General features: G+C 44.1%; 2 protein-coding genes across 2 annotated transcripts in view; one reads left to right on the forward strand and one right to left on the reverse strand.

Moving 5' to 3' along the window:
- LOC311143930 (WD repeat and FYVE domain-containing protein 2-like) overlaps nucleotides 1–8,594 on the reverse strand; it is a 56,784-nt gene extending 48,190 nt beyond the window's left edge. Inside the window, exon 1 of the mRNA XM_084179810.1 lies at nucleotides 8,351–8,594. Within this exon, the coding sequence (XP_084035936.1) occupies nucleotides 8,351–8,550 (200 nt within the window). The 5' untranslated portion in view covers nucleotides 8,551–8,594. The remainder of the gene's footprint in view (nucleotides 1–8,350) is intronic.
- A 5,792-nt stretch (nucleotides 8,595–14,386) lies between these two features.
- On the forward strand, nucleotides 14,387–24,106 carry sona (SON DNA and RNA binding protein a). The gene is made up of 8 exons (XM_084179667.1): nucleotides 14,387–14,455; nucleotides 15,442–15,551; nucleotides 17,059–17,266; nucleotides 17,758–17,834; nucleotides 17,924–20,752; nucleotides 21,935–22,422; nucleotides 23,097–23,204; nucleotides 23,330–24,106. Exons 2-8 carry the CDS (start codon nucleotides 15,524–15,526, stop codon nucleotides 23,330–23,332), a joined length of 3,741 nt encoding a protein of 1,246 aa, XP_084035793.1. The 5' UTR covers nucleotides 14,387–14,455; nucleotides 15,442–15,523; the 3' UTR covers nucleotides 23,333–24,106.
- The last annotated feature ends 1,121 nt before the right edge of the window (nucleotides 24,107–25,227 follow it).

Here is a 25,227-nt window from a genome sequence, read left to right on the forward strand (position 1 = left end):
AATCTGAGTCCATCGGTGTCATTTTTGGAAAACACTTTCCCTAGTGACCTTTTGAACCAGAATTCAGACAAACAAATTGTAGAATCTCAGCAATAGTAGGCTTACAGACATGAACAACGTGTACTATGATTCTGAGGGTCTGTTGTATCATTTGGTATGCTCAGTTCAAGCAATGTTTATTTTACCCCCCGCCACCCAACTACAGAGGACAAACATACAGTCGTGGTCAAAAGTTTTGAGAATGACACAAGGATTGGTCTTCACAAAGTTTGCTGCTTCAGTGTTTTTAGATATTTTTGTCAGATGTTACTATGCTACAGTGAGGGAAAAAAGTATTTGATCCCCAGCTGATTTTGTACGTTTGCCCACTGACAAAGAAATGATCAGTCTATAATTTTAATGGTAGGTTTATTTGAACAGTGAGAGACAGAATAACAACAAAAGAATCCAGAAAAACGCATGTCAAAAATGTTATTAATTGATTTGCATTTCAATGAGGGAAATAAGTATTTGACCCCTCTGCAAAACATGACTTAGTACTTGGTGGCAAAACCCTTGTTGGCAATCACAGAGGTCAGACGTTTCTTGTAGTTGGCCACCAGGTTTGCACACATCTCAGGAGGGATTTTGTCCCACTCCTCTTTGCAGATCTTCTCCAAGTCATTAAGGTTTCGAGGCTGACATTTGGCAACTCGAACCTTCAGCTCCCTCCACAGATTTTCTATGGGATTAAGGTCTGGAGACTGGCTAGGCCATTCCAGGACCTTAATGTGCTTCTTCTTGACCCACTCCTTTATTGCCTTGGCCGTGTGTTTTGGGTCATTGTCATGCTGGAATACCCATCCACGACCCATTTTCAATGCCCTGGCTGAGGGAAGGAGGTTCTCACCCAAGATTTGACGGTACATGGCCCCATCCATCGTCCCTTTGATGCGGTGAGGTTGTCCTGTCCCTTTAGCAGAAAAACATCCCCAAAGCATAATGTTTCCACCTCCATGTTTGACGGTGGGGATGGTGTTCTTGGGGTAATAGGCAGCATTCCTCCTCCTCCAAACATGGCGAGTTGAGTTGATGCCAAAGAGCTCCATTTTGGTCTCATCTGACCACAACACTTTCACCCAGTTCTCCTCTGAATCATTCAGATGTTCATTGGCAAACTTCAGACGGGCATGTATATGTGCTTTCTTGAGCAGGGGGACATTGCGGGCGCTGCAGGATTTCAGTCCTTCACGGTGTAGTGTGTTACAATTGTTTTCTTGGTGTCTATGGTCCCAGCTGCCTTGAGATCGTTGACAAGATCCTCCCGTGTAGTTCTGGGCTGATTCCTCACCGTTCTCATGATCATTGCAACTCCACGAGGTGAGATCTTGCATGGAGCCCCAGGCCGAGGGAGATTGACAGTTATTTTGTGTTTCTTCCATTTGCGAATAATCACACCAACTGTTGTCACCTTCTCACCAAGCTGCTTGGCGATGGTCTTGTAGCCCATTCCAGCCTTGTGTAGGTCTACAATCTTGTCCCTGACATCCTCGGAGAGCTCTTTGGTCTTGGCCATGGTGGAGAGTTTGGAATCTGATTGATTGATTGCTTCTGTGGACAGGTGTCTTTTATACAGGTAACAAACTGAGATTAGGAGCACTCCCTTTAAGAGTGTGCTCCTAATCTCAGCTCGTTACCTGTATAAAAGACACCTGGGAGCCAGAAATCTTTCTGATTGAGAGGGGGTCAAATACTTATTTCCTCATTAAAATGAAAATCAATTTATAACATTTTTGACATGCGTTTTTCTGGATTTTTGTTGTTATTCTGTCTCTCACTGATCAAATAAACCTACCATTAAAAGTATAGACTGATCATTTCTTTGTCAGTGGGCAAATATGCAAAATCAGCAGGGGATCAAATACTTTTTTCCCCTCACTGTATACTGAAGTATAATTACAAGCATTCCATAAGTGTCAAAGGCTTTTATTGACAATTACATTACATTTATGCAAAGAGTCAATATTTGCAGTGTTGACCCTTCTTTTTCAAGACCTCTGCAATCCGCCCTGGCATGCTGTCAATTAACTTCTGGGCCACATCCTGACTGATGGCAGCTCATTCTTGCATAATCAATGCTTGGAGTTTGTCAGAATTTGTGGGGTTTTGTTTGTCCACCCACTGCTTGAGGATCGACCACAAATTCAATGGGATTAAGGTCTGGGGAGTTTCCTGGCCATGGACCCAAAATGTCAATGTTTTGTTCCCCGAGCCACTTAGTTATCACTTTTGCCTTATGGCAAGGTGCTCCATCATGCTGGAAAAGGCCTTGGTCGTCACCAAACTGTTCTTGGAAGGTTGGGAGAAGTTGCTCTCGGAGGATGTGTTGGTACCATTCTTTATTCATGGCTGTGTTCTTAGGCAACATTGTGAGTGAGCCCACTCCCTTGGCTGAGAAGCAACCCAACACATGAATGGTCTCAGGATGCTTTACTGTTGGTAGCGCTCACCTTGTCTTCTCTGGACAAGCTTTTTTCCGGATGCCCCAAACAATCTGAGCAAGCTCTGCACTGGTAGTGCCCCAATCCCACAGCTGAATCAACTTTAGGAGACGGTCCTGGCGCTTGCTGGAAATTCTTGGGCGCCCTGAAGCCTTCTTCACAACAATTGAACCTCTCTCCTTGAAGTTCTTGATGATCCGACAAATGGTTGATTTAGGTGCAATCTTACTAGCAGCAATATCCTTGCCTGTGAAGCCGGTTTTTGTGCAAAGCAATGATGACGGCACGTGTTTCCTTGCAGGTACCATGGTTAACAGAGGAAGAACAATGATTTCAAGCACCACCCTCCTTTTAAAGCTTCCAGTCTGTTATTCTAACTCAATCAGCATGACAGAGTGATGTCGAGCCTTGTCCTCGTCAACACTCTCACCTGTGTTAACGAGAGAATCACTGACATGATGTCAGCTGGTATTTTTGTGGCAGGGCTGAAATGCAGTGGAAATGTTTTTGGGGATTAAGTTCATTTTCATGGCAAAGAGGGACTTTGCAATTAATTGCAATTCATCTGATCACTCTTAATAATATTCTGGAGTATATGCAAATTGCCATCATAAAAACTGAGGCAGCAGACTTTGTGAAAATTAATATTTGTGTCATTCTCAAAACTTTTGACCACGACTGTAGGTACAAGGTAAGCGTTTATGCAGGCAAACTTAAATCCGCTTTACCTCATTTCTATCAGCATGTCACATGTGCAACCAGAGGGGAAAAAACTTTAGCCCACCTTTCCTCCACACACAGAGACGCATACAAAGCTCTCCCTCACCCTCCATTTGGCAAATGTGACCATAATTCTATCCTCCTGATTCCTGCTTACAAGCAAAAACTAAAGCAGGAAGTACCAGTGACTCGCTCAATACGGAAGTGGTCAGATGACGTGGATGCTACGCTACAGGACTGTTTTGCTAGCACAGACTGGAATATGTTCCGGGATTCATCTAATGGCATTGAGGACTATACCACCTCAGTCACCGGCTTCATTAATAAGTGCATCGACGACGACGTCCCCACAGTGACCGTACGTGCATATCCCAACGAGAATCCATGTATTACAGGCAACATCAGAGCTAAAGGCTAGAGCTGCTAATCCGGACGCTTTTAAGAAATACCGCTATGCCCTCAGAAGAACCATAAAACAGGCAAAGCGTCAACACAGGACTAAGATTTAATCCTACTACACCGGCTCTGACACTCGTCGGATGTGGTAGGGCTTGCAAAATATTACAGAATACAAAGGGAAACCCAGCTGCGAGCTGTCCAGTGACGCGAGCCTACCAGACGGGCTGAATGCCTTTCATGCTCGCTTCGAGGAAAGCAACACTGAAGCATGCATGAGAGCACCAGCTGCTCCGGACGACTGTGTGATCACGCTCTCAGTAGCTGATGTGAGCAAGACCTTTAACCTCTATGGGATCGGTGTCCAGTATACAGGACGGTTGAGCTGACATGCGCTAATGTGATTAGCATGACTGTTGTAAATAACAGCAAACATTCCAGGACATAGACATGTCTTATATGGGCAGAAAGCTTAAATTCTTGTTAATCTAACTGCACTGTCCAATTTACAGTAGCTATTACAGTGAAAAATACCATGCTATTGTTTGAGGAGAGTGCACAACAACAGAAAACTTATCACGGCAACTGGTTTGATACATTCACCTCTGAAGGTAAATAATGTACATACAAATCAGTAATCTTGCTCTGATTTGTCATCCTAAGGGTCCCAGAGATCAAATGTTGCATAGTTTTGTTTGATAAAATCAATGTTTATATTCAAATGTAGGAACTGGGTTCTACAGTTTGAACCCCTGCTGTCTCTGGCTCCACACCCACCCGGCCATCTAGATGTGTGAAAGTTAGTGTATAAGCTATTGATCCATCATGTATGACATTCGTGGGAGTGTGTAAACTTACAGAAATGATATGGTAATACAAAATGTATGTCCTCTATAATTACAGTTGAAGTCGGAAGTTTACATACACCTTAGCCAAATATATTTAAACTCTGTTTTTCACAGTTCCTGACATTTAATCCTAGTAAATATTCCCTATTTTAGGTCAGTTAGGATCACCACTTTATTTTAAGAATGTGAAATGTCAGAATAATAGTAGAGAGAATGATTTATTTCAGCTTTTATTTCTTTCATCACATTCCCAGTGGGTCAGAAGTTTACATACACTCAATTAGTATTTGGTAGCATTGCCTTTAAATTGTTTAACTTGGGTCAAACATGTTGGGTAGACTTCCACAAGCTTCCCACAATAAATTGGGTGAATTTTGGCCCAATCCTCCTGACAGAGCTGGTGTAACTGAGTCAGGTTTGTAGGCCTCCTTGCTCGCACATGCTTTTTCAGTTCTGCCCACAGGTTTTCTATAGGATTGAGGTCAGGGCTTTGTGATGGCCACTCCAATACCTTGACTTTGTTGTCCTTAAGCCATTTTGCCACAACTTTGGAAGTATGCTTGGGGTCATTGTCCATTTGGAAAACCATTTGCGACCAAGCTTTAACTTCCTGACTGATGTCTTGAGATGTTGCTTCAATATATCCACATCATTTTCCTTCCTCATGATGCCATCTATTTTGTGAAGTGCACCAGTCCCTCCTGCAGCAAAGCACCACCACAGCATGATGCTGCCACCCTTGTGCTTCACGGTTGGGATGGTGTTCTTCAGCTTGCACGCATCCCCCTTTTTCCTCCAAACATAACGATGGTCATTATGGCCAAACAGTTATATTTTTGTTTAATCACACCAGAGGACATTTCTCCAAAAAGTACGATCTTTGCAAACCGTAGTCTGGCTTTTTTATGGCGGTTTTGGAGCAGTGGCTTCTTCCTTGCTGAGACAGAACGTGTCTCCTTCCTGAGCGGTATGATGGCTGCGTGGTCCCATGGGGTTTATACATGCACACTATTGTTTGTACAGATGAACGTGGTACCTTCAGGCGTTTGGAAATTGCTCCCAAGGATGAACCAGACTTGTGGAGGTCTACAATTCTTTTTCTGAGGTATTGTCTGATTTATTTCTATTTTCCCATGATGTCAAGCAAAGAGGCACTTGAAGGTAGGCCTTGAAATACATCCACAGGTACACCTCCAATTGACTCAAATGATTACAATTAGCCTATCAGAAGCTTCTAAAGCCATGACATCATTTACCGGAATTTTCCAAGCTGTTTAAAGGCACAGTCAACTTAGTGTATGTAAAACCCATTGGAATTGTGATAGTGAATTATAAGTGAAATAATCTGTCTGTTAACAATTGTTGGAAAAATTACTTGTGTCATGCTCAAAGTAGATGTCCTAACCGACTTGCCAAAACTATAGTTTGTTAACAATAAATTTGTGGAGTGGTTGAAAAACTAGTTTTAATGACTCCAACCTAAGTGTATGTGAACTTCAGACTTCAACTGTATGTGCTTGAAAACGTATCAATTAGGCATATTTTGGCAGACCTGATACAAAATTGTCCAGTATTGACATGCTTCACTGGATCAATCTGAAACTTTGCACACACAGTGCTGCCATCTAGTGGCCAAAATCTAAATTGCGCCTAAACTGCAATATTATATTGTGGACTTTCTCTTGCATTTCAAAGACAATGGAACAAAATAATAAATAGAAAATGCATGCTTTTTGTTTGTATTATCTTTCACCAGATCTAATGTGTTCTATTTGCCTACATTAATTTCACATTCCACATATTTCCAAGTGTTTCCTTTAAAACTATCAATAATAGTCCCGTGTAGCTCAGTTGGTAGAGCATGGCGTTTGCAACGCCAGGGTTGTGGGTTCGATTCCCACGGGGGGCCAGTATGAAAATGTATGCACTCACTAACTGTAAGTCGCTCTGGATAAGAGCTTCTGCTAAAATGACTAAAATGTAATAATATACATATGCTTGCTTCAGGTCCTGAGCTACAGGCAGTTAGATTTGGGTATGTCATTTTAGGCGAAAATTGAAAAAAAGGGTCAGATCCATAAGAGGTTAAACAGGTCAATATTCACAAGGGCGCGGGGCCAACCGGACTACAAGGACATGTCCTCAGAGAATGCGCGGACCAAATGGCAAGTGTCTTCACTGACATTTTCAACCTCTCCCTGACCGAGTCGGTAATACCTACATGTTTCAAGCAGACCACCATAGTCCCTTTGCCCAAGAAAGCGAAAATAACCTGCCTAAATGACTACCACCCCGTAGCACTCACGTCGGTAGCCATGAAGTGCTTTGAAAGGCTGGTCATGGATCACAACACCATCATCCTGGAAAACCTAGACCCACTCCAATTTGCATTCCGCCCCAACAGATCCACAGATGACGCAATCTCAATCGCACTCCACACTGCCCTTTCCCACCTGGACAAAAGGAAAACCTATGTGAGAATGCTGTTCATTGACTACAGCTCAGCGTTCAACACAATAGTGCCCACAAAGCTCATCACTAATCTAAGGATCCTGGGACTAAACACCTCCCTCTGCAACTGGATCCTGGACTTCCTGACGGGCCGCCCCCAGGTGGTAAGGGTAGGCAACAACACATCTGCCACAGTGATCCTCAACACGGGGGCCCCTAAGGAGTGCGTGATTAGTCTCCTCCTGTACTCCCTTTTCACCCATGACTGCGTGGCCAAGCACAACTCCAACCCCATCATTAAGTTTTCTGACGACACAACGGTGGTAGGCCTGATCACCGACAACGATGAGACAGCCTATAGGGAGGAGGTCAGAGACCTGCCAGTGTGGTGCCAGGACAACAACCTCTCCCTCAACGTGAGCAAGACAAAGGAGATGATCGAGGACTACAGGAAAAGGAGGGCCGAACACACCCCCATTCACATGTGGAGCAGGTCAAGAGTTTCAAGCTCCTTGGTGTCCACATCACCAACAAACTATAATGGTCCAAACACACCAAGAAAGTCGTGAAGAGGGCACAACAACACCTTTTCCCCCTCAGGAGACTGAAAAGATTTGGCATGGGTCCCCAGATCCTCAAAAAGTTATACAGCTGCATCATCAATAGCATCCTGACCGGTTGCATCACTGCCTGGTATGGCAACTGCTCGGCATCCGACTAAGGCGCTACAGAGGGCCCAAGCTTCCTGCCATCCAGGACCTATATACTAGGCAGTGTCAGAGGAAGGCCCAAAAAATTGTCAAAGACTCCAGTCACCCAAGTCACTGTTGCTACTCGCTGTTTATTATCTATACATAGTCACTTTACCCCTACCTACATGTACAAATTACCTCGACTAACCTGTACCCCTGCACATTGACTCGGTACCGGTACCCCCTGTATATAGCCTCCTTATGTTATTTTATTGTGTTACTTTGTATTTAATTTTTTTACTTTAACTCTATTTCTTGAACTGCATTGTTGGTTAAGGGCTTGTAAGTAAGCGTCTCACCGTAAGGCCTACACCTGTTGTATTCGGCACATGTAACAAATAACATTTGATTTGATCTTTAATAATTTATATATTTTTTAAGTATTGACCTTGGGCGAATCGATGTAGTTGGAACTGAGTTCCACACAGCCTTGTCTCTGCTCAACTCCGTTGGTGGAGTTCATCAGAAATGTTCTTCACCATGTAGTTGAGTTTAGTCAGTTAACGTTACATAAATCAACTCGAGCAATGACCGAGCGGTCTGTTCTGAGGGAAAAGCCACTTAGCGATAGGGATCTTATAGTGCCAGTATCTACATGTTTGCATAGAAATTGTGCAAAATGCATATAATATCATAACGATAGCTAGTCATATATTTGACAACATGGTCTCATAAACGGCATCGTAAAGCAGTATCATCCTACCTGTCCTCAGAGACGCTGATCACCCCGTCCTCCTTTGGAATTATAACGGCAGTGTTCACAACATCTTGGGAAGCCTCGATTTTGTTGAGCAGAACAGGCGTCCGAGTCTGTGGTTTGGGTTGTATTTCTGCCGCCATGCCGCAGGTATATAGCTCTCCGTAACATAACACCCTAGTCGAGCCGCATAGGCATTCTGGCATGTAGTAGCTAGCAAGCTAGAAGCAGTTTGAACACAGCGACCCGTGTGTTGTAACAGCCAAAGATGCTGCTAGTCAGCTGACAGGATATTCACCTACGACGCCCCTGTTCGCACCATAGATGTGCACGGGAAAAACTAGAACGTTAGGCTGCCGTAAATTGCAATATTATTAATGTTTTAATTGTTACTGTATATGCAAATGTAACAAATTATATTAATGACCACATACTGATGAAATCACATCAGTTATGTGATATTCAGCATTCTTACTATGTAAACAGTTATGCTAAATAGAGAGCAATATTAATGACGTCTTTTTGTAGGCACTAACCGAGGCAGGCTCACTCCGCCATGGATCGTTGGTCAAAGCAATGACATATGACGTTTCAAAGCCTATTGGGAAATGCCATGCGGGAAGTATATAGCTCCTTCGCCAGTTTTGGCTCTACGTAACATAACACCCTAGTCGAGCCGCATAGGTGTTCGAGGTTGTAGTAGCTAGCAAGCTAGGAGCACTTTGAACACAGCAACCTGTGTGTTGTAACAGCCAAAGATGCTGCTAGTCAGCTGACAGGACATTCACCAACGACGACCATGTTCTCACTATAGATATGCGCGAAAGAAATAGAATGGCTAGGCTGCCGGAAGTTGCAATATTATTAATTATTTACTTGTTACTGTATGTGCAAATGATAAACATGATAAAAATGAGCACATACTGATGAAATCACATCAGTTATGTAATATTCAGCTTTCTTACTATTTAAACAGTTCTGCAAAAAAAATGTTAAATAGGGAACAATATTAATGGCGTCTTTTTGTAGGCACTAACAGAGGCAGGCTAACTGCCATGGTCAAAGCAATGACATATTACATTCAAAGTCAACATTTCTGAATCAATTAGGCTACAGCAGCTGCAGTTCATTGCATAACACCCTACACACTATACAGCATGTATTATCCCATTGAAATTAGAAAATTATGTGCAAATGATAACATCACTTTCGTATGGTAATGACGAAACCTTCAAATTAAATCCAGCATTTCATCACATTACAATATCAATATAGCGTTTTAATCAATAGCCACTTTTTTAAGACCAATAATGAAAGATGCAGTGTTGAGACTGGTATGTTGATAATATTGGGCTGTAGAGGAAACACCTGTCTCAGCTAAAGTGGGGTGGAAATTATTCAGTAAGGTCTCTACTAACAAAAAAAGGGGGGACTGTGTCGTACATATCCAGCAGCACTTCGTACTCCGCCCCCTCCATTGCCCCCAATGCAATACAATGTAGCCTACATGGGCGGTGTGTTCAATAGGGCGATATGGGCGACGCACTGCCAAACGGGAAAAGGAAGGGATTTTTTTTCTAATCAATTATATCATGGCAACAGTAGTTCAGTGTTCACGTCTGATCTGCCAGCCACTAAATGTCCAATCAGGCTAAAGTCGTGCTTCAAATGTCCCCGCCCGTTTTGGGGCGATTTCAGTCAGGTTGAAAATCGCCCAGAAGTCTCTCATAGCCTCTAATGTAAAATATTTTTTTTTCAAATTTCTGAGCTTTCAATACATTCTCTATGGGTGTCTGAGGGCTTGCACTTACGCGCTTTCGTCATACGTAACGTAACGTAACCATGAACGGCAGACAGCAACGCTTGGACAGCGACTGGTGTAACCGACATGCACCATCTTTCAGAAAAGATTAAGAAAAATGAGCTGTCAAAGACCCACATTGATAGCTGTTTGAGATTGTCTGCTTTGGTGAGAGTGAATATTGCCACTCAACTGGATGAGGGATACAGGCTAGCTGTCCGCCGCCACAACGATGAGGTTAGCAACAGCAGAGTCGTGAACACTGTCTACGAGAATCGAGACGACCTCATAGAATGTTTTGAAGCCATCCGGACGGGTTCATTGGGTTCATTTGACCAGCCCACCGTACCAGAAGCTACAGAATAAGGACATCGATGCTGTCTTTATCAAACGTGCCCTCGACAGCTTCGCAAGCAGTGTGCAGGCCATAAGGTAAGATAAAGATTAAACAATATCATTCGATCTTTCTCAAAGCAGAGCTTTATTTGAAAATGTATGCATGAAAGGAGACTGCATTTGTGTTTGAAATTACATTATTGTCATTATATATGGCCAGTGGTGTAATCTATCTTATTTTATATACTATGTGTACTGTACAGTGGTGCTCATAAGTGTATGAACACATTCTAAAGCTGACTAAAAAGAGGAATAAAAAAATAAAAAAATCATCTTTTGGAAATTGATCTTAATGACTTAATTAAAAAAGTTGGAAAATCCAACCTTTAAGGACACCAATTTTCTTTTCTTTTTTATTCCTCTTTTTAGTCAACTTTAGCATGGGATCATAAGCTTATGAGCACCACTGTATACTGTGCTGAACATCCAGGCTATGTGAGACACAAAGGCTAACTTAAACACTAAAGACTTTATGCATCCCTGCCCATTTTAAGTGGAACTGAAGTATTTGTACTATACATGGATACATTGCATATACCTGTGCATCACATAGACAACAATACTGTACAAAGCCAACAAACACATTGGTCTGTTTGCCTTCAGGGACTCCTCTCAACAGCAGCTGCAAGAAGCAACAGGAGCCAAAAGACCCAGAACAGCTTTGAGAGAAGAGGAGAAGCAGAGGCTGTCTGAAGAGGTCTGCAACACCATCCTGGATCACACCAAAGAAAGGTTCTCTTTCTCTGGCCACCTTGTGAGTGCTACCTTACTGCAAGCAGACATGTTTGAAAGGTACTGCCATTCAAAAAAATAAAAAATCTGTTCATGTTCATTTTTACAAATCTATACAATTGGCCAGAATATGGTTGTTCATATTTACAAATCTATACAATTGGCCAGAATATGGTTGTTCATTTTTACAAAGCCATACATATTGTTTATGCAGTGTTGAGGAATGTGAAAGAACACCCTTGATTATTTTTACTGTGATAACTTATTTTGCTTTTGTAAGCCAACACTTTTGAGATCAGTCAATAAATGCTTCTGGTATTGACTTATATGCTGCCCCTGTCTTCATGTTGTTGCTGGACATATCTTTTTAAAAATGTGTGTAGGTCACCTAAATCATCAGAAAAATTGCCCCTCCTGAGAATTTTTTCAGGAGCCGCCACTGGTAGCCTATATGGAATACATGACTCTAGACAAAAAAAACTTGACTACCTGTCTCAGCTAAAGTGGGGTGGAACATACTCAGTATGGTCTCTAGTTCTAACCAAATATGTTTTTAAAACTATACATTTTTTATTTTTTTACAAAGACATATGTTTCGTTTTTTAGGGGGCCTGTGAAGGCCTGCTGCGGCTTTTTACTCCGCCCCCTCCATTGCCCCCAATGCAATACTGTATATGGAATACATATTGGGCTGTAGAGAAAAAACCTTACTACCTATCCCAGCTAAAGTGGGGTGGAAAATACTCAGTATGGATCTCTACTAACCAAATATGTTTCGCTTTTGAAGGGGACCGTGGACTGTGTCATACATATCCATTAGCACTCCGTACTCTGCCCCCTCCATTGCTCCCAATGCAATACACATATGGAATAGGCTACATGGGTTGTAGAGAAAAAACTTTACTAACTGTAGCTAGGTTTCCATCCAATTGGCGATAGATTTTCATGTGAATATTCTAAACTCCACATAAAAATAAAAAAAATCGAATTTTCCCACCAGAAACCATGTTTCCATCCAGTTTTTATGTGTGTAGTCATACCCTATATAAAGAAAATCATGACAGCTGTGATGGAAACAGGTAGTTTTTGTACAATAAATGCCAACAGATAATTTGTTAATTCCACATGGTGAAATTAATTATGCGACAAATGGTGGTGAAAACGCCTTTATGTGTAAATATTAATATAATAACCATCATATCGAAGTAAACGTGGACTCGCGCGATAATGGTGTGTGGTCCCCCCACTATGACTCGGTTCACTCTGCAGTTTATTAGGCTACATATTAAATAGATTATTATGCACTTCACAAGGTGGTGAAAGTGCACGGTGATCTTGATGTTTTCCAATAAATATATAGTCTTATAGAGCTCGCCAGTTTGTAGTCCTAAAACCCGGAAATAAGTTACCTTAGGTTCGTTCAGCCATCCCTATGGGAAAATGAATGGGGTTATAATAGAGATTTGGAATAAAGGTCGAAAATAAGGTCGGAGGTTAACAGGCTGAGATCTTATAAATGTTGTGCTATGAGATAATAGCAGTCAGTTAACATTACCTTTTATGAATTATGAAGCCTTTATGTGATTGATGTGTTTTTTTATTATTAGCCAACATAGGCCTACATTCTTCCAAATTCACAAAAAGGGACGTTAGATTATGAAGATTATCTCATAGAACAAGACGTATAAGATCTCCTAAACCTGTGTTTACCACAGACCTTATTTTTGGCGTTTATCCAAAAACCCTAGAAAAACGCCATTCATTTTCCTCATCGGCTTTGTCCAACGAACCATGGCGGAGTTAATGCCTACAAAATGACGACATTACTAGTTCTCTCTATTCTGGTGACACGATGATTGATGCTTGACTGCTGTTTGACAAAAAAAAATATTCTCGTTTTGAGGCCTATATTCATAATAATCTCATCATGTAGACTAGCCTACACAGACTGTATCTGCGAGTTGGTGGCTAGAGCGCACGTGCCAAGACCAGAGTAGGCACATTTGCTATTTAACACAATTACGAAGTTTTTGTGACAAAACTATCAGTAGAGTTGAAAATGTGATGGAAACACATTGAACTTTAGATTTGTAAAATGTAGGGTACATGAAAACTTAAGCGAAAAAGTAGGTTACATTTTGTGTCCGTTTGGTGGAAACACCACTGGTGGGAAAATGCGCGTTCTTTTCTTTATGCGGATGTTTTAATATTCGCATGAAAATCTATAGGCACTGATGGTTTGTCACAAAAAATGTTACGTTATATAGGCTAGCGAATGTGCCCACTCTTGTATTGGCACTGCACGAGCCAACAGCTCGCAGATAGGCTACACTGCATGTATAGTCAATAGTATACACGATCAGATTATTATGGACAAAAGAGATACATTATTTTTATTTGTCAAATGGCAGCCAAGCATCGACATCATGTCACCACAATAAGAACCTCGATATTTATTGGAAAGGACCATCAAGCTAAACAGCGTGCAATTTCACCACCCTGTGAAGTTCACCATAACATATTTAATCTGTAGCCTAATTAACTCCATGCTTGCCCGAGTCGAAGTGGGAGGACCACACAACATATTATATCAACATTTATTCTCGCATCATTTACCGACACAAAAATATCCCTCCTTGTCTAGCGTATTTTGATTTGTCAACATTTGGAAAGTTTACCGACAAATTTGCTGTTTCCATCAGGCCCATTTTAGGCCTACTTTACTCGCATAGAAATGTTGGATGGAAACCTGATTTAGTCTCAGCTAAACTGGGTTTTTTACTCTGCCCCATGCCCCAATGCAATATAATACATATTGGGTTGTAGAGAAAACCACTATAGAAAAAACTTTCCAACCTGTCTCAGCTAAAGTGTTTAGGTAAAGTGTCTATTTATATGGCCCCTGTGCCCTATGCCTCTGTCATATAAATATATATAATATAGTGGTAGAATTAATAATAGAATGTATGATTTCTTTGATGATTATTTGTTGATTTTTAAAGAAGAGTCCTTCATGTTTGAGTTGCCATGGAGATTCCTCTCGGAATTTGGCGCCCAGGACGGCATTCTGGGATTACAGGGTCTCCCCAAACTGTCATGGCGTCCTAGGAAGATGGCGACTACCATTCAGCAGGCGTTGCTGGATTTCGTAACCATTTAAATTCAAGGAATTGGAGACATAGGTAACAAAACTGTGGACATATGTGTTATAGAGCAAGCCTCAGTTGTCTGCATGCATATTGTTGGTTTGGTGCGACGAGTCGAGTCAAATAATCTACCAACTGCTAGCAAGCTAGTCGAATGAATGAGGCCGCGGGTGCTGATTCGGCGTGTCTGTTAGATAACCCGTAGTGGCTAACTAGCTAGCTACGTTGGTCGTTTTAAAGTTCACACAAGTATTAAAAGTAGCTACGCTTAAGATAGCTAACTTGTTGTTGGACCATTGTTGAGTGGGTTTAAAAATGACACAATCCTCTCGTTGATAACTAGCTAGCTTTAGCGTGCTACGCTAGCTAGTTGACTCTAGCTAACTAGCTAGTACTAGCGAGTTAGCGGGTAACGTTACTTTACTTAGCTACTTTGGTTGCTATGTAGCTAGCCAGCAAACTAGCTTGCTAACTCTTAGCCAGTGTTTAGCACACTTGTTGTTTTTATCTACCTAACATACGTTACCTAGCAAGTGTTATTGCCAGTTGATATGGACGATTACAAAAAGGTTGCCTGTAAGTGGGCCATTGGTTATGTAATACTGCTGCAGTGTTTTTATTTTTGTGTGCCCAGACTCAGTGTAACCATGAGGACATTCATGGCAGTTTGTTTAACGGTAACGATGTAATTCATTTGTATTGTCTTGACATTCTGAAACAACCAGGGGTGTATTCATTATTTGGATTCAGTTGCAAAACGTTTCGTCTGTTGCAAAACGTTTTGCAATGGAAACGGTTTATTCTAGGAAGTAGGAAGGACAAAAACAAAAGGGGAGGGACCTACCTGAATTTGTCCAATAGGAACACTCGTTTTCGTTGCAAAAGGTTTTAGTTTGGAGTAGGCCTAAACGGTTTCTATTGCAAAACGTTTTGCAACAGATGGAAAATTTTGTAACGGAATCTGACTAATCAACACATCCCTGTTGAGTGCCCTGGAGTAACTGTTCTGTTTTTCCCTGTAGAGTGACAGACAAGGCCCAGGAGAACAGTGACAGGGGCCAGAGGTTTTCAGGCTGTCACTCAATCCCACACAGAGCTGATAAAATGGAGTGTGCAGTGGACACTCTGCAAGGTGTGTGATCAAGATTTACAATAGAAATATCCCTGTAGTGTGATGGATGGTTATCCTCACATAAAGGGTTATACCTAAATATGGGAAATTCATGACCAATAAATGTAACCAACCTTTCCTTGGTGATACTTCTTAAATTCTCATTTGGAAAGCACCGGTGTCTTATAAACGCCTGTTTCTAGTTGCTGGTGGAACTCCGATTTAATGAGGAAATATTCAGAAAGATATTAAATCCACTTTTTGTACCAAGTGAGAAATGCCTCTCACCTGTGTGACATATCTTTGTTTGGGTTGCACTGTGTGGCATGCTGTCGCCTTGTTCTACGGCCACGTTGCTTAGAAATGACTAGTTCTGCCTCCCGAGTGGCACAGTGGTCTAAGGCACTGCATCACAGTGCTAACTGTGCCACTAGAGATCCTGGTTCGAGTCCAGGCTCTGTCACAGCCGGCCGCGACCGGGAGACCCATGGGACGGTGCACAATTGGCCTAGCGTTGTCCAGGTTAGGGGAGGGTTTGGCCAGCAGGGATGTTCTTGTCCCATCGCGCACTAGCGACTCCTGTGGCGGGCCGGGCGCAGTGCACGCTGACACGGTCGCCAGGTGTACAGTGTTTCCTCCGACACATTGGTGCGGCTGGCTTCCGGGTTAAGCGGGCGTTGTGTCAAGAAGCAGTGCGGCTCGGTTGGGTTGTGTTTCGGAGGACGCACAGCTCTCGACCTTCGCCTCTCCCGAGTCCGTACGGGGGTTGCAGCGATGGGACAAGACTAACTACCCCCCACCCCCCACCCAAAAAAAATAAATAAGAAAAATAAGAAATTACTAGTTCCAGCTAAGATGTTGGGAAATGTGAGATGTCTGGCAGCTAAGATGATGAGAGATCTCCACACTCGGTACAAATGAATATTCTCTGGTTATCGGAGTTTCACCAGCAACTGGAAACAGACACCAGTGGCCAGACATGCTCCGGAACTTTGGCGACTAGTAAGTATTTTCAGCATATGTCAATGTGTAGTATATACATGCATAATCTATGAGCAGAATTACTCTCTCACCTCAATTAAAGACAAAATTCCTAGTTTGAAAGCAACTGATTTCTGGAAGCTGGGGGGAGAGAGATTATCCCTTTGTATTCAATTTTGAAACAAGAATAAACCTTTCTCACTCATGCCATATATGCCACTTTTTTAACGAGAAGTTGCTTTTTAGGGGCATTCGCTCTTTAAGGAAGTATCTGCAAGTAAATGTTTGTTGAAAGTTTCTTTGCTGTGCTTTCAATAGACCATCGGCTCGACCTCAAGCTAGCTGTAGCTATGCCGCTGGATTGGCTAGATCATGATATGCCAATGACACACACACCAGAGGTTGCCAATTCTCTTCCTGGCCATCATTCGTTAGGAATGTATGTCACATGTTGCTGATGAAACTCACCATACACGTAATTTATCCAGACAAAGAAATGTGATTTGTTAATCTGTAACTAAGGAATGTGATTGGTTAATCTGTGCAGGTGGGGATGATGCAGCAGAGAGTGAACACACTCTAGAGGAAATGTCTGCAAAAGAAGGAAGTGAGATGCCGCACAAGAAGAACAAGAAGCACAAAAAACACAAGGGCAAAAAGAAGAAGAAGAAACGCGGCAAGGGAGAGCGGGCGACCAGCTCAGAGTCGGCTCCAGAGTCCGATGTAGAGAAGCCGCCAGTCAGAACCAGAGCAGGGTGAGGCTCCTCCCATTAGAACTAGAACATTGTTTGAGTCCTCCCATTAGAACCACAACAATGAGGAAGTTTGATTAAGCTGAGCTGCTGTGCACGTGCTTAACCTACGTCACTTTTGTTTTGAGACGACTTTGCCATCGGCCAGAGCAGGGAACCTGGCTCACGCCCGCCCGGGAAGCAGCCCAGTTCCAAAATGAATGCAATCACTTTTCAACTGGTGCAAACTCCTCCCACCGGAGCAACCTAGGCCAGATAATTTAATCCCCTCACTGCTTGACTCTGCCCATTACAACCAGACCTGTGCTAGACAGAACAGATTGTTGCCTGGTTACCTCTAGATGGTTTCCTCACCAGAATTTAGGAAACAGCAGCAGAAATGTTGTACTAATCAGCCAACAAGCTCTTGTTTGTCTTTATACTATTGGGACGATTGTGAATATTGTATTTATTATATTTGCTGTTATAATAAATGTTTTCTTTGTTGTTTTTAGCTCAAGGAGTGCTGGCCTAGTGGCCTCTGATGCAGGAGCAGACACAAAAGAGGAGGCAACAAAGGACTTGATCACAGGTAAGGAGTGTGGCTCTGGGGTCGGGGTGTAGGAAACGAACAGATGCAAAAGTTATTTGTTACTAATGCCTGTGTACCGGTCCTCGCAGATAAACCTGAGATAAGTGATGCTAAATCCAGAAAACACAAAAGACATGTTGGGAAAAAGAAGAAAAAGAGGAGGAGAAAAGGGGAAGAAAAGCAGGAGAAGAACTCACCTTCACACTCCCCATCAGAAAACGAATCTATGTCAGGGACAGATTCTGAGTCTGAGGGGAAGCCAGCTGGCACGGCAGTGCAAGCATTTCCCATGCTGTCTAAGGCCAGACAAGAGGAGAGGGTGTCCTCCCTATGCGTAACTCTCGGCCAAAAAGAGGGATCTCTGAAAATGTGTCAAACCTCAGATGAGGAGTCTGCGGATGCAAGAGGAAAGACGGAAGAGAATGCGCCCCCTGCTGACAGGGAGGACCAAACAGTCTCTGTCATAAAGGCAGAAGATCCACGGAGCGACAGGAGCTTCAGCCACACCCAGGAGCTTCCGGACATCATCCCCAAGCAAGGCGGCCAGAGGGAGGAGACCAGAGGAGGATTAGAGCTTGAGCAGGACGGCCAGAAGGAGGACATCAACGCAGGGCAGAGGTCAAATGTGAATAACCATGCTCCCTCCAGGTCAAGGTCACAGTCACTGACGGACACTAAAAGAGCCAGATCGAGTCTTAGTCGTTCGACAAGCCCCAAGCGGTCCAGATCAAGCCGCAGACGTTCACGAAGCCCCAAACGATTGTCTGGTCAGCCTGTGTATGGTAGGGGCAGGTCTCGATCCGGCTCAAAGAGCATGACTCCCAAGAGGAAGCAGTCTAAGTCCCTTAAAAGGGCAGGACGTAAGTCCCCTTCTTTGTCCCCTAGGACAGGACGTAAGTCTCTTTCTCTCTCCCCTAGAAGAGGATACAAGTCCCCTTCTCTGTCCCCCAGGAGAGGATGGAAGTCCCCTTCTCTGTCCCCCAGGAGAGGATGCAAGTTGTCTCCTTTGTCCCCTCGGAGGGGACGCAAGTCGTCTCCTTTGTCCCCTCGGAGGGGACGCAAGTCGTCTCCTTTGTCCCCTCGGAGGGGACGCAAGTCGTCTCCTTTGTCCCCTCGGAGGGGACGCAAGTCGTCTCCTTTGTCCCCTCGGAGGGGACGCAAGTCGTCTCCTTTGTCCCCTCGGAGGGGACGCAAGTCGTCTCCTTTGTCCCCTCGGAAGGGACGCAAGTCGTCTCCTTTGTCCCCTCGGAGGGGACGCAAGTCGTCTCCTTTGTCCCCTAGGAGGGGACGCAAGTCGTCTCCTTTGTCCCCTAGGAGGGGAAGCAAACTGTCTCCTTTGTCCCCTAGGAGGGGACGCAAACTGTCTCCGTCTCCAAGACAAGGGCGGCGGTCTGAGTCCAGGCCTCGCAGTCGTGTCAGGAGGTTGAGGACCAGAAGCCCTCCGCCTCGTCGTGGTAGGCGCTCAAGATCCCGCTCGCCTGTGAGGCTGACTCGCCGCTCACGCTCCAGATCTAGACGGCTCCGTCGCTCCCGGTCCCCGTCTCGCAGGAAGAGGTCCCCCCCCAGGACACGACAGTCCCGGTCTCCGGTCAGGAGATGCAAGCGGACTCGCTCCCGCTCCGTCGTGATCCTGAAGAGGAACAGGAAAGGCTCACTGTCCAAATCCCCAACCGACAAGAACAACAAGTCCCGCTCCAGGAGCTGCAGGAAATCCAGGTCACCAGTACAGAAAACACTTTCTAGATCACCGAAGCGGAGCAGGACAAAGTCCAGATCCCCAAGACGCAGTAAAACATCAACATCACCATGTAACAGGTCTCATACTCCTAAATCCAAATCCCTGAAAATAAGTAAGCATTCAACATCAAAATCACCCAAAAGAGACATATCGAAATCCAGATCTGTCTCAAGCGACAGGCAATCTGAGAGCGTATCCCCAGAACGCTCAAGATCCAGGTCTACTGCCAAAGACCAGAAGTCTCCGAAATTGTCCGACAAACATACTGCAGACAAGACTGTGAATGATGAAGCGCCTATGAAGCCTCTTGGGGAGGCTGTAGCAGCAGCTGCAGCAGGGCCTTGGAAACCCCTCCCTTGGGCTGCAGCCTCCAGTTCTATCATACACGTCAAGCCAGTGACTGGGCAGGCTGACGAGAGCAGCTCTGAGATTCCATCTGAAGACCACGACTCCGTAGCAGAAGACCCAAAGGGGGCAAGAAGCCCAACAAGCTCCTCCTCTGAAGAGCCAGATGAGCATGCTACCTCCAGGTCTGTTTCACCAGAGACCGTTCCTGCTGATCGCCGCTACAGGTCCTCATCTTCTAAATCCTCCATCAAGAAGACATCATCCTCAAAACAACGGCAGTCCTCAACATCAGCATCTCCTGCCAGGAAGTCCCACTCACCTGCCGGCAGAAAGATGTCCACCTCTCTCTCACGGAGGTGCTCCCGGTCCAAGTCCACCTCTCCCTCTCAGTCCAAGTCTGCCTCCAGAAGGAGACGTTCCAAGTCCCCAGCCAGGAAAAGGAAGTCTGTCTCCCCCCCTGCCAGACGGAAGAAGAGGTCCAAGTCCAGAAGTCCTGCCCGGCGCAAGAGATCACGCTCTAAGTCACCAGCACGGCGCAGGAAGTCACGGTCCAAGTCCAGGACCAAGCGCTCCAAGTCCCGCTCCCCGGTCAGAAGGAAGAGGTCCAAATCCACAGACAGGAGCAAACGCCCCAAGTCTCGTTCTCCAGGCCGGAGGAGAAGGTCCGGGTCGCGACGGCGCCGACCCATCATGCGCAATCGCTCGTTTGACCGGCGCGACCGATGGAAACGAGAACCAAGCCACTCGCCCATCCTCATCCTCCGCAAGCGCCGGTCCACATCTCGAACCCGCCGTAGTGCCAGCAAGACCCCTCCTCGTCTCACTGAGCTGGGTAAGACTACAACTATGGAGTTCTCTGGAACCCTCTTCCCGACAGCTAAAGGTACGAAGTTTCTGCGCGTGTGCAGGATTCTCTATTTTACGCACAGTCTCTGCTCTACTTGTTTCGGCTACCCAGAGTACAGGCTACTCTGGCGAATGAATGGTGCTTGTTTAATAAAGTTAGATCAAAGCTGAATCAATGTCTGCAAGATCACATAATGGTAGTGTTCTACTGAATATAATAGCATAGTATAACGTTACTGTAAGACAAAAAACACCACCTAATTTCTTATGAGATTTTAGGACGATTGTGCAAATAGTCGCATTTCTCTGTGGCAAAAACTCAACCGCATGCACCACTAGGCAAAATATGTGCTTTGATTGTAACAAAACACAGGTATGCTACAGTTTAACACAATTTGCTCACTGTACATTTTACATTGACATTTTAGTCATTTAGCAGAAGCTCTTATCCAGAGCGACTTACAGTTAGTGAGTGCATACATTTTCATACTGGCCCCCCGTGGGAAACCCACAACCCTGGTGTTGTAAGCGCCATGCTCTACCAACTGAGCTACAGGGGACTAATTCAAAACGACACTGTAGGCTATTTCGAACAACACTGTTGCTAGCTCCAGAAGATCTAAATGCATATCCCCATGAAACTGATTGATGCTGCATGGACGTTTCACCGGTAAAACTTAGACTTGAATGTGACCATTCGCACAATCATCATCTAGTTTCTTATGATATTTTTTTTGTCTTACAGTAATGTTATACTATGCTATTATATTCGGTTCTGTTATGTAGAACACTATGTTTATGCTATCTCGCAGACAATGATTCAGCTTTGATCCAACTTTATTAAACAAGCACCATTCGCCAGAGTAGCCTGTTCTCTGGGCAGCTGAACGAGTAGAGCAGAGACTGTGCGTAAAGTGGAGAATCCCGCAAATGCGCAGAAGATTAGGACCTTCAGCTGTCGGGAAGAGGGTTCCAGAGAAATTGGATCCGCAGCCACACCATATATACACCAATCCAATGTATTGTCATTGTTAAGTAGCCTCAGTTTAATGGTGGCTGTTCTTGGCACCTTAGAACAGATTAGGTGTGAGAATGTAGTCTGAAATTCCACTGTTGACAGATGTCTGTTCCCTCCTTTCTCTTTCCTCTCCCCTTTCTCTATTCACAGACAAAGACCAGCTCCTGGAGATAGCGAAGGCCAATGCAGCCGCCATGTGTGCTAAAGCAGGTGTGCCCATTCCAGAGAGTCTGAGACCCAAGGCCATCCTCCAGCTTCCCTTGCCCAACCCAGCCCCAACCCCTCTGAATCTGCCTCTTCCCCTGCCCTTGCCTCTCAACATGCCCGGCATGGGAATGCCCAACATGAACATGCCCAACATGAACATGCCCAACATGAATATGGGCAATATGTCCAATATGGCCATGAGTGCTGCCATGGCCAGTATGAAAGCTGCCACCATGACTGCAGCCCTCACCAACATGGCCCAGATGTCAAACATGCCCCAGATGGCTCCCCTCCCCACCATCACCAACAAGCCCCCTCCTAGCCAGGCTCCCCAAACAACCCTCCCCCCCCTCAACCTGGACCACATAGAGGAGGTGAAGAGGAAAGTGACTCAGCAGGCCAACATCTACAGCATCAAGGAGCTCACCGAGGTAAGACTTACAAGAGACTTGTAATGAATGTAATAACAAAGATGTACTTGATCCATTGTGGATGTAGACCCCCCATGATGTATTACAGCAAGCATAAAACTTTAGCTCAGACTCCCATTTGTATTGTTTTATGTATTGATTTAGGCAATTAAGCCCTCTTATCTACTTTCACAGAGTCATGATCTCGTGGATACCATTTTTATGTCTCTGCATGCAGTTTGAAGGAAGTTGCTAACTGCGCTATTGCTAACTAGCTTTAGCGCAATGACTGGAAGTCTATGGTAACTGCTAGTAGATGCCATAGTCTTCCAGTCATTGCGCTAATGCTATTTATCATTGGCTCACAAAACTACCTGTAACTTCCTTCATACTGGATGCAGAGACCTAAAAATGATATCCATGACTTTATCTGACTATGGGGAAGTAGATAAAGGGATTCATTGTCAAAATCCCGAAGTATACTTTAAGGTTACAAACATGAATAGAATGAACCTGCATCTTACTGACAAGTCACCCGGTTCCAGATGTTTTATGTAGTTATGTGTATTGAAGTTACAAGCACGACAAGACTAGACTGTGAAGAATACTGTGTTGTTTGGGGGGTTCTCTTGTATTACTCTGACTGATTTGACTTCACAATGATTTATGTTTCTAATATCATTCTGTGTGTGTAGAAATGTAAGATGATAGCGGCGAATAAAGAGGAGATGGCCATAGCGAAGCCGCACGTGTCTGATGACGAGGATGAGGACAGGAAGCCCCGTAGCAAGAGCTTCTTAAGTGTAAGAACTCCCATCCTTCATCCTAACATTCACCTATCATACATCCAAACGTTCACGCACATTAGATGAATGAGGAGTAGTAGAGTGATGACATTGTAACTTTGACTTTTCTCTCTATTCCGCAGTAACTTTCTTTGGGGCGCATCAGAGGCACTCCCCATGGATACCATCACCGGGTGGACAGAAGTGCAGGTTGTTGTGGATACAGAGCAGGAACCGTGTCAGATACTGCCAGCCCGTGTTCCCTGGACAATCATTCCCTTCCCTGCCCCTCCCATCAGTGCTCTAGCTGTCTGGGGAAGTGTTTGAAACGTCAGTGATCCTGTGTCCTATTCCAAAGACTGGCCTGAGTGTTCCTGTGTGTCATTGGACGGATTGGAGTGTGTACAGTGTGGTTACTCCTAGCTTCTACATGTTGCTCAGACAGAGCTCTCTGGACAATGACTGAAGCAAAAGGAAAGAAGGAACATATTTTCTATGTTTTGGCGACCCTTTCTAATGTTAAACTTCTGTTTATTTTTTATTGTGTTCAGTAATTAAATTTCCAGCTCATGGTTCCTTTAGTGACATTTTAACCTGTAATTAAGTGAACTGCTCGGACTGCTCTCGGCACGCTCAGACACACAAATACACACATTAGTAATATGATGGTCAAGTGTGTCCTTACTGACGGGCAGAACGACCAGGTCTCTCCATTGAGAAGACAAGCTTATCAGGGCTTTGTAGGATCCACTCTAAATGTTTTGTCACTTCTCTATATGTGGTAGTGTAATTAACTGATGTAGTATTTAGCTGTTTTAATGACTGAAAATACATTTTAGGATTTCCTTGGTCAGTAGTAGGGTATTATTTGGCTGGCTTTGTACATAATGTGTTGATTATTAAAGGAAACCAAAAAATGACCTGTTTTATGTTCTTGATGTAGGAGTCTAACTTTTAAGGTCCCCTTCTTTTCTAAATCTTTACCTCTAGGTCAGAAGTACTGCAGGGGTGTATTCATTACATCAATTCTGTTGCAAAACGTTTATTAAATGGAAGCAAATTAAACAGAGGGACCTACCTGAATTTCTCCAATAGAAACTCATTTTAATAGCAAAACGGAACATTTTGCAACTGTTTGGACTAATTACCACCAATGTACTGTATATTCTTTCATTCTAATCAGACTGATTCAGACCTGGTAGACCAGAGGTGCGTTCAGTTCGCTTGAACGTTTGCTACATTGTGAAACGGTTTCCACTGAACAACATGTTTCACCAAAATGTTCTTGTACGTTCTTGAACAGACTTTGAGGTACGTTTGCTCCAGTTTGGTGAGGGTGGCGAGGTGTGGCTTGAAGCAATAAGTGACGTATTTAAAGGGCAGTGGCCGTGCTGACAGCATTCCCCAACCCATAACCCCTCCCTGATTTTCATTAGGTCGTTCAGTACAGCACCGTTTCCATTCAATTGAACGTTCCAGAATGTAAAAACGCATTGAACGTACCCCAGGTGAGTGTTATGTCTGACCTCACAGCTATATGACTAACTCTGAGCCGTGTGACTAAGTTTAACCCCTCTCCCATTCGTTCCACATGGAGAACTCTTATCGACCTCAGCTAGGGATCTAGTGCTAATGAGTCCTGAGGGTGGACTGGAGTTCCTTCTGCCTGGCACTTCGCTGGGTCCTAAAGATCCACAGTTCAATGTTTTACTGTCCCTTATTTGGGCATTTCAGACTGCACGTTCGGAGCAGGGCCAAGGGTGTATCCATTATTTGGAGTACGTTGCAACGGAAACCATTTACTGTTTACTCTAGGAACCAAGAACAGAAGCACAAACGGAGCTAACAAAATGAAATGTTGAGGGACCTACCTGAATTTGTCCAATAGAAACTCTTGTTTTCGCTGGCAAAATGTTTTCAGTTTGAAAAAAACAGTTTCTGTTGAAAAATGTTTTGCAACGGAATCCTATTAATGAATACACCCCAGTTATGATCATGTTGTTTGGACCATGTTGGCCCAAAGGCTCATGGAAGCTCTTTA

Source organism: Coregonus lavaretus, assembly GCF_964263955.1.
Source record: "Coregonus lavaretus genome assembly, chromosome: 16".
Classification (NCBI taxonomy): Eukaryota; Metazoa; Chordata; class Actinopteri; order Salmoniformes; family Salmonidae; genus Coregonus; species Coregonus lavaretus.

Excerpts from the sequence above, each read along its gene's own strand:
- sona (XM_084179667.1), top strand. The coding sequence starts at position 15,524 with ATGGAGTGTGCAGTGGACACTCTGCAAG. Across the intron at positions 17,835-17,923 it reads AACAAAGGACTTGATCACAG|ATAAACCTGAGATAAGTGAT; the intron begins GTAAGGAGTGTG and ends CGGTCCTCGCAG. Across the intron at positions 22,423-23,096 it reads GCATCAAGGAGCTCACCGAG|AAATGTAAGATGATAGCGGC; the intron begins GTAAGACTTACA and ends CTGTGTGTGTAG.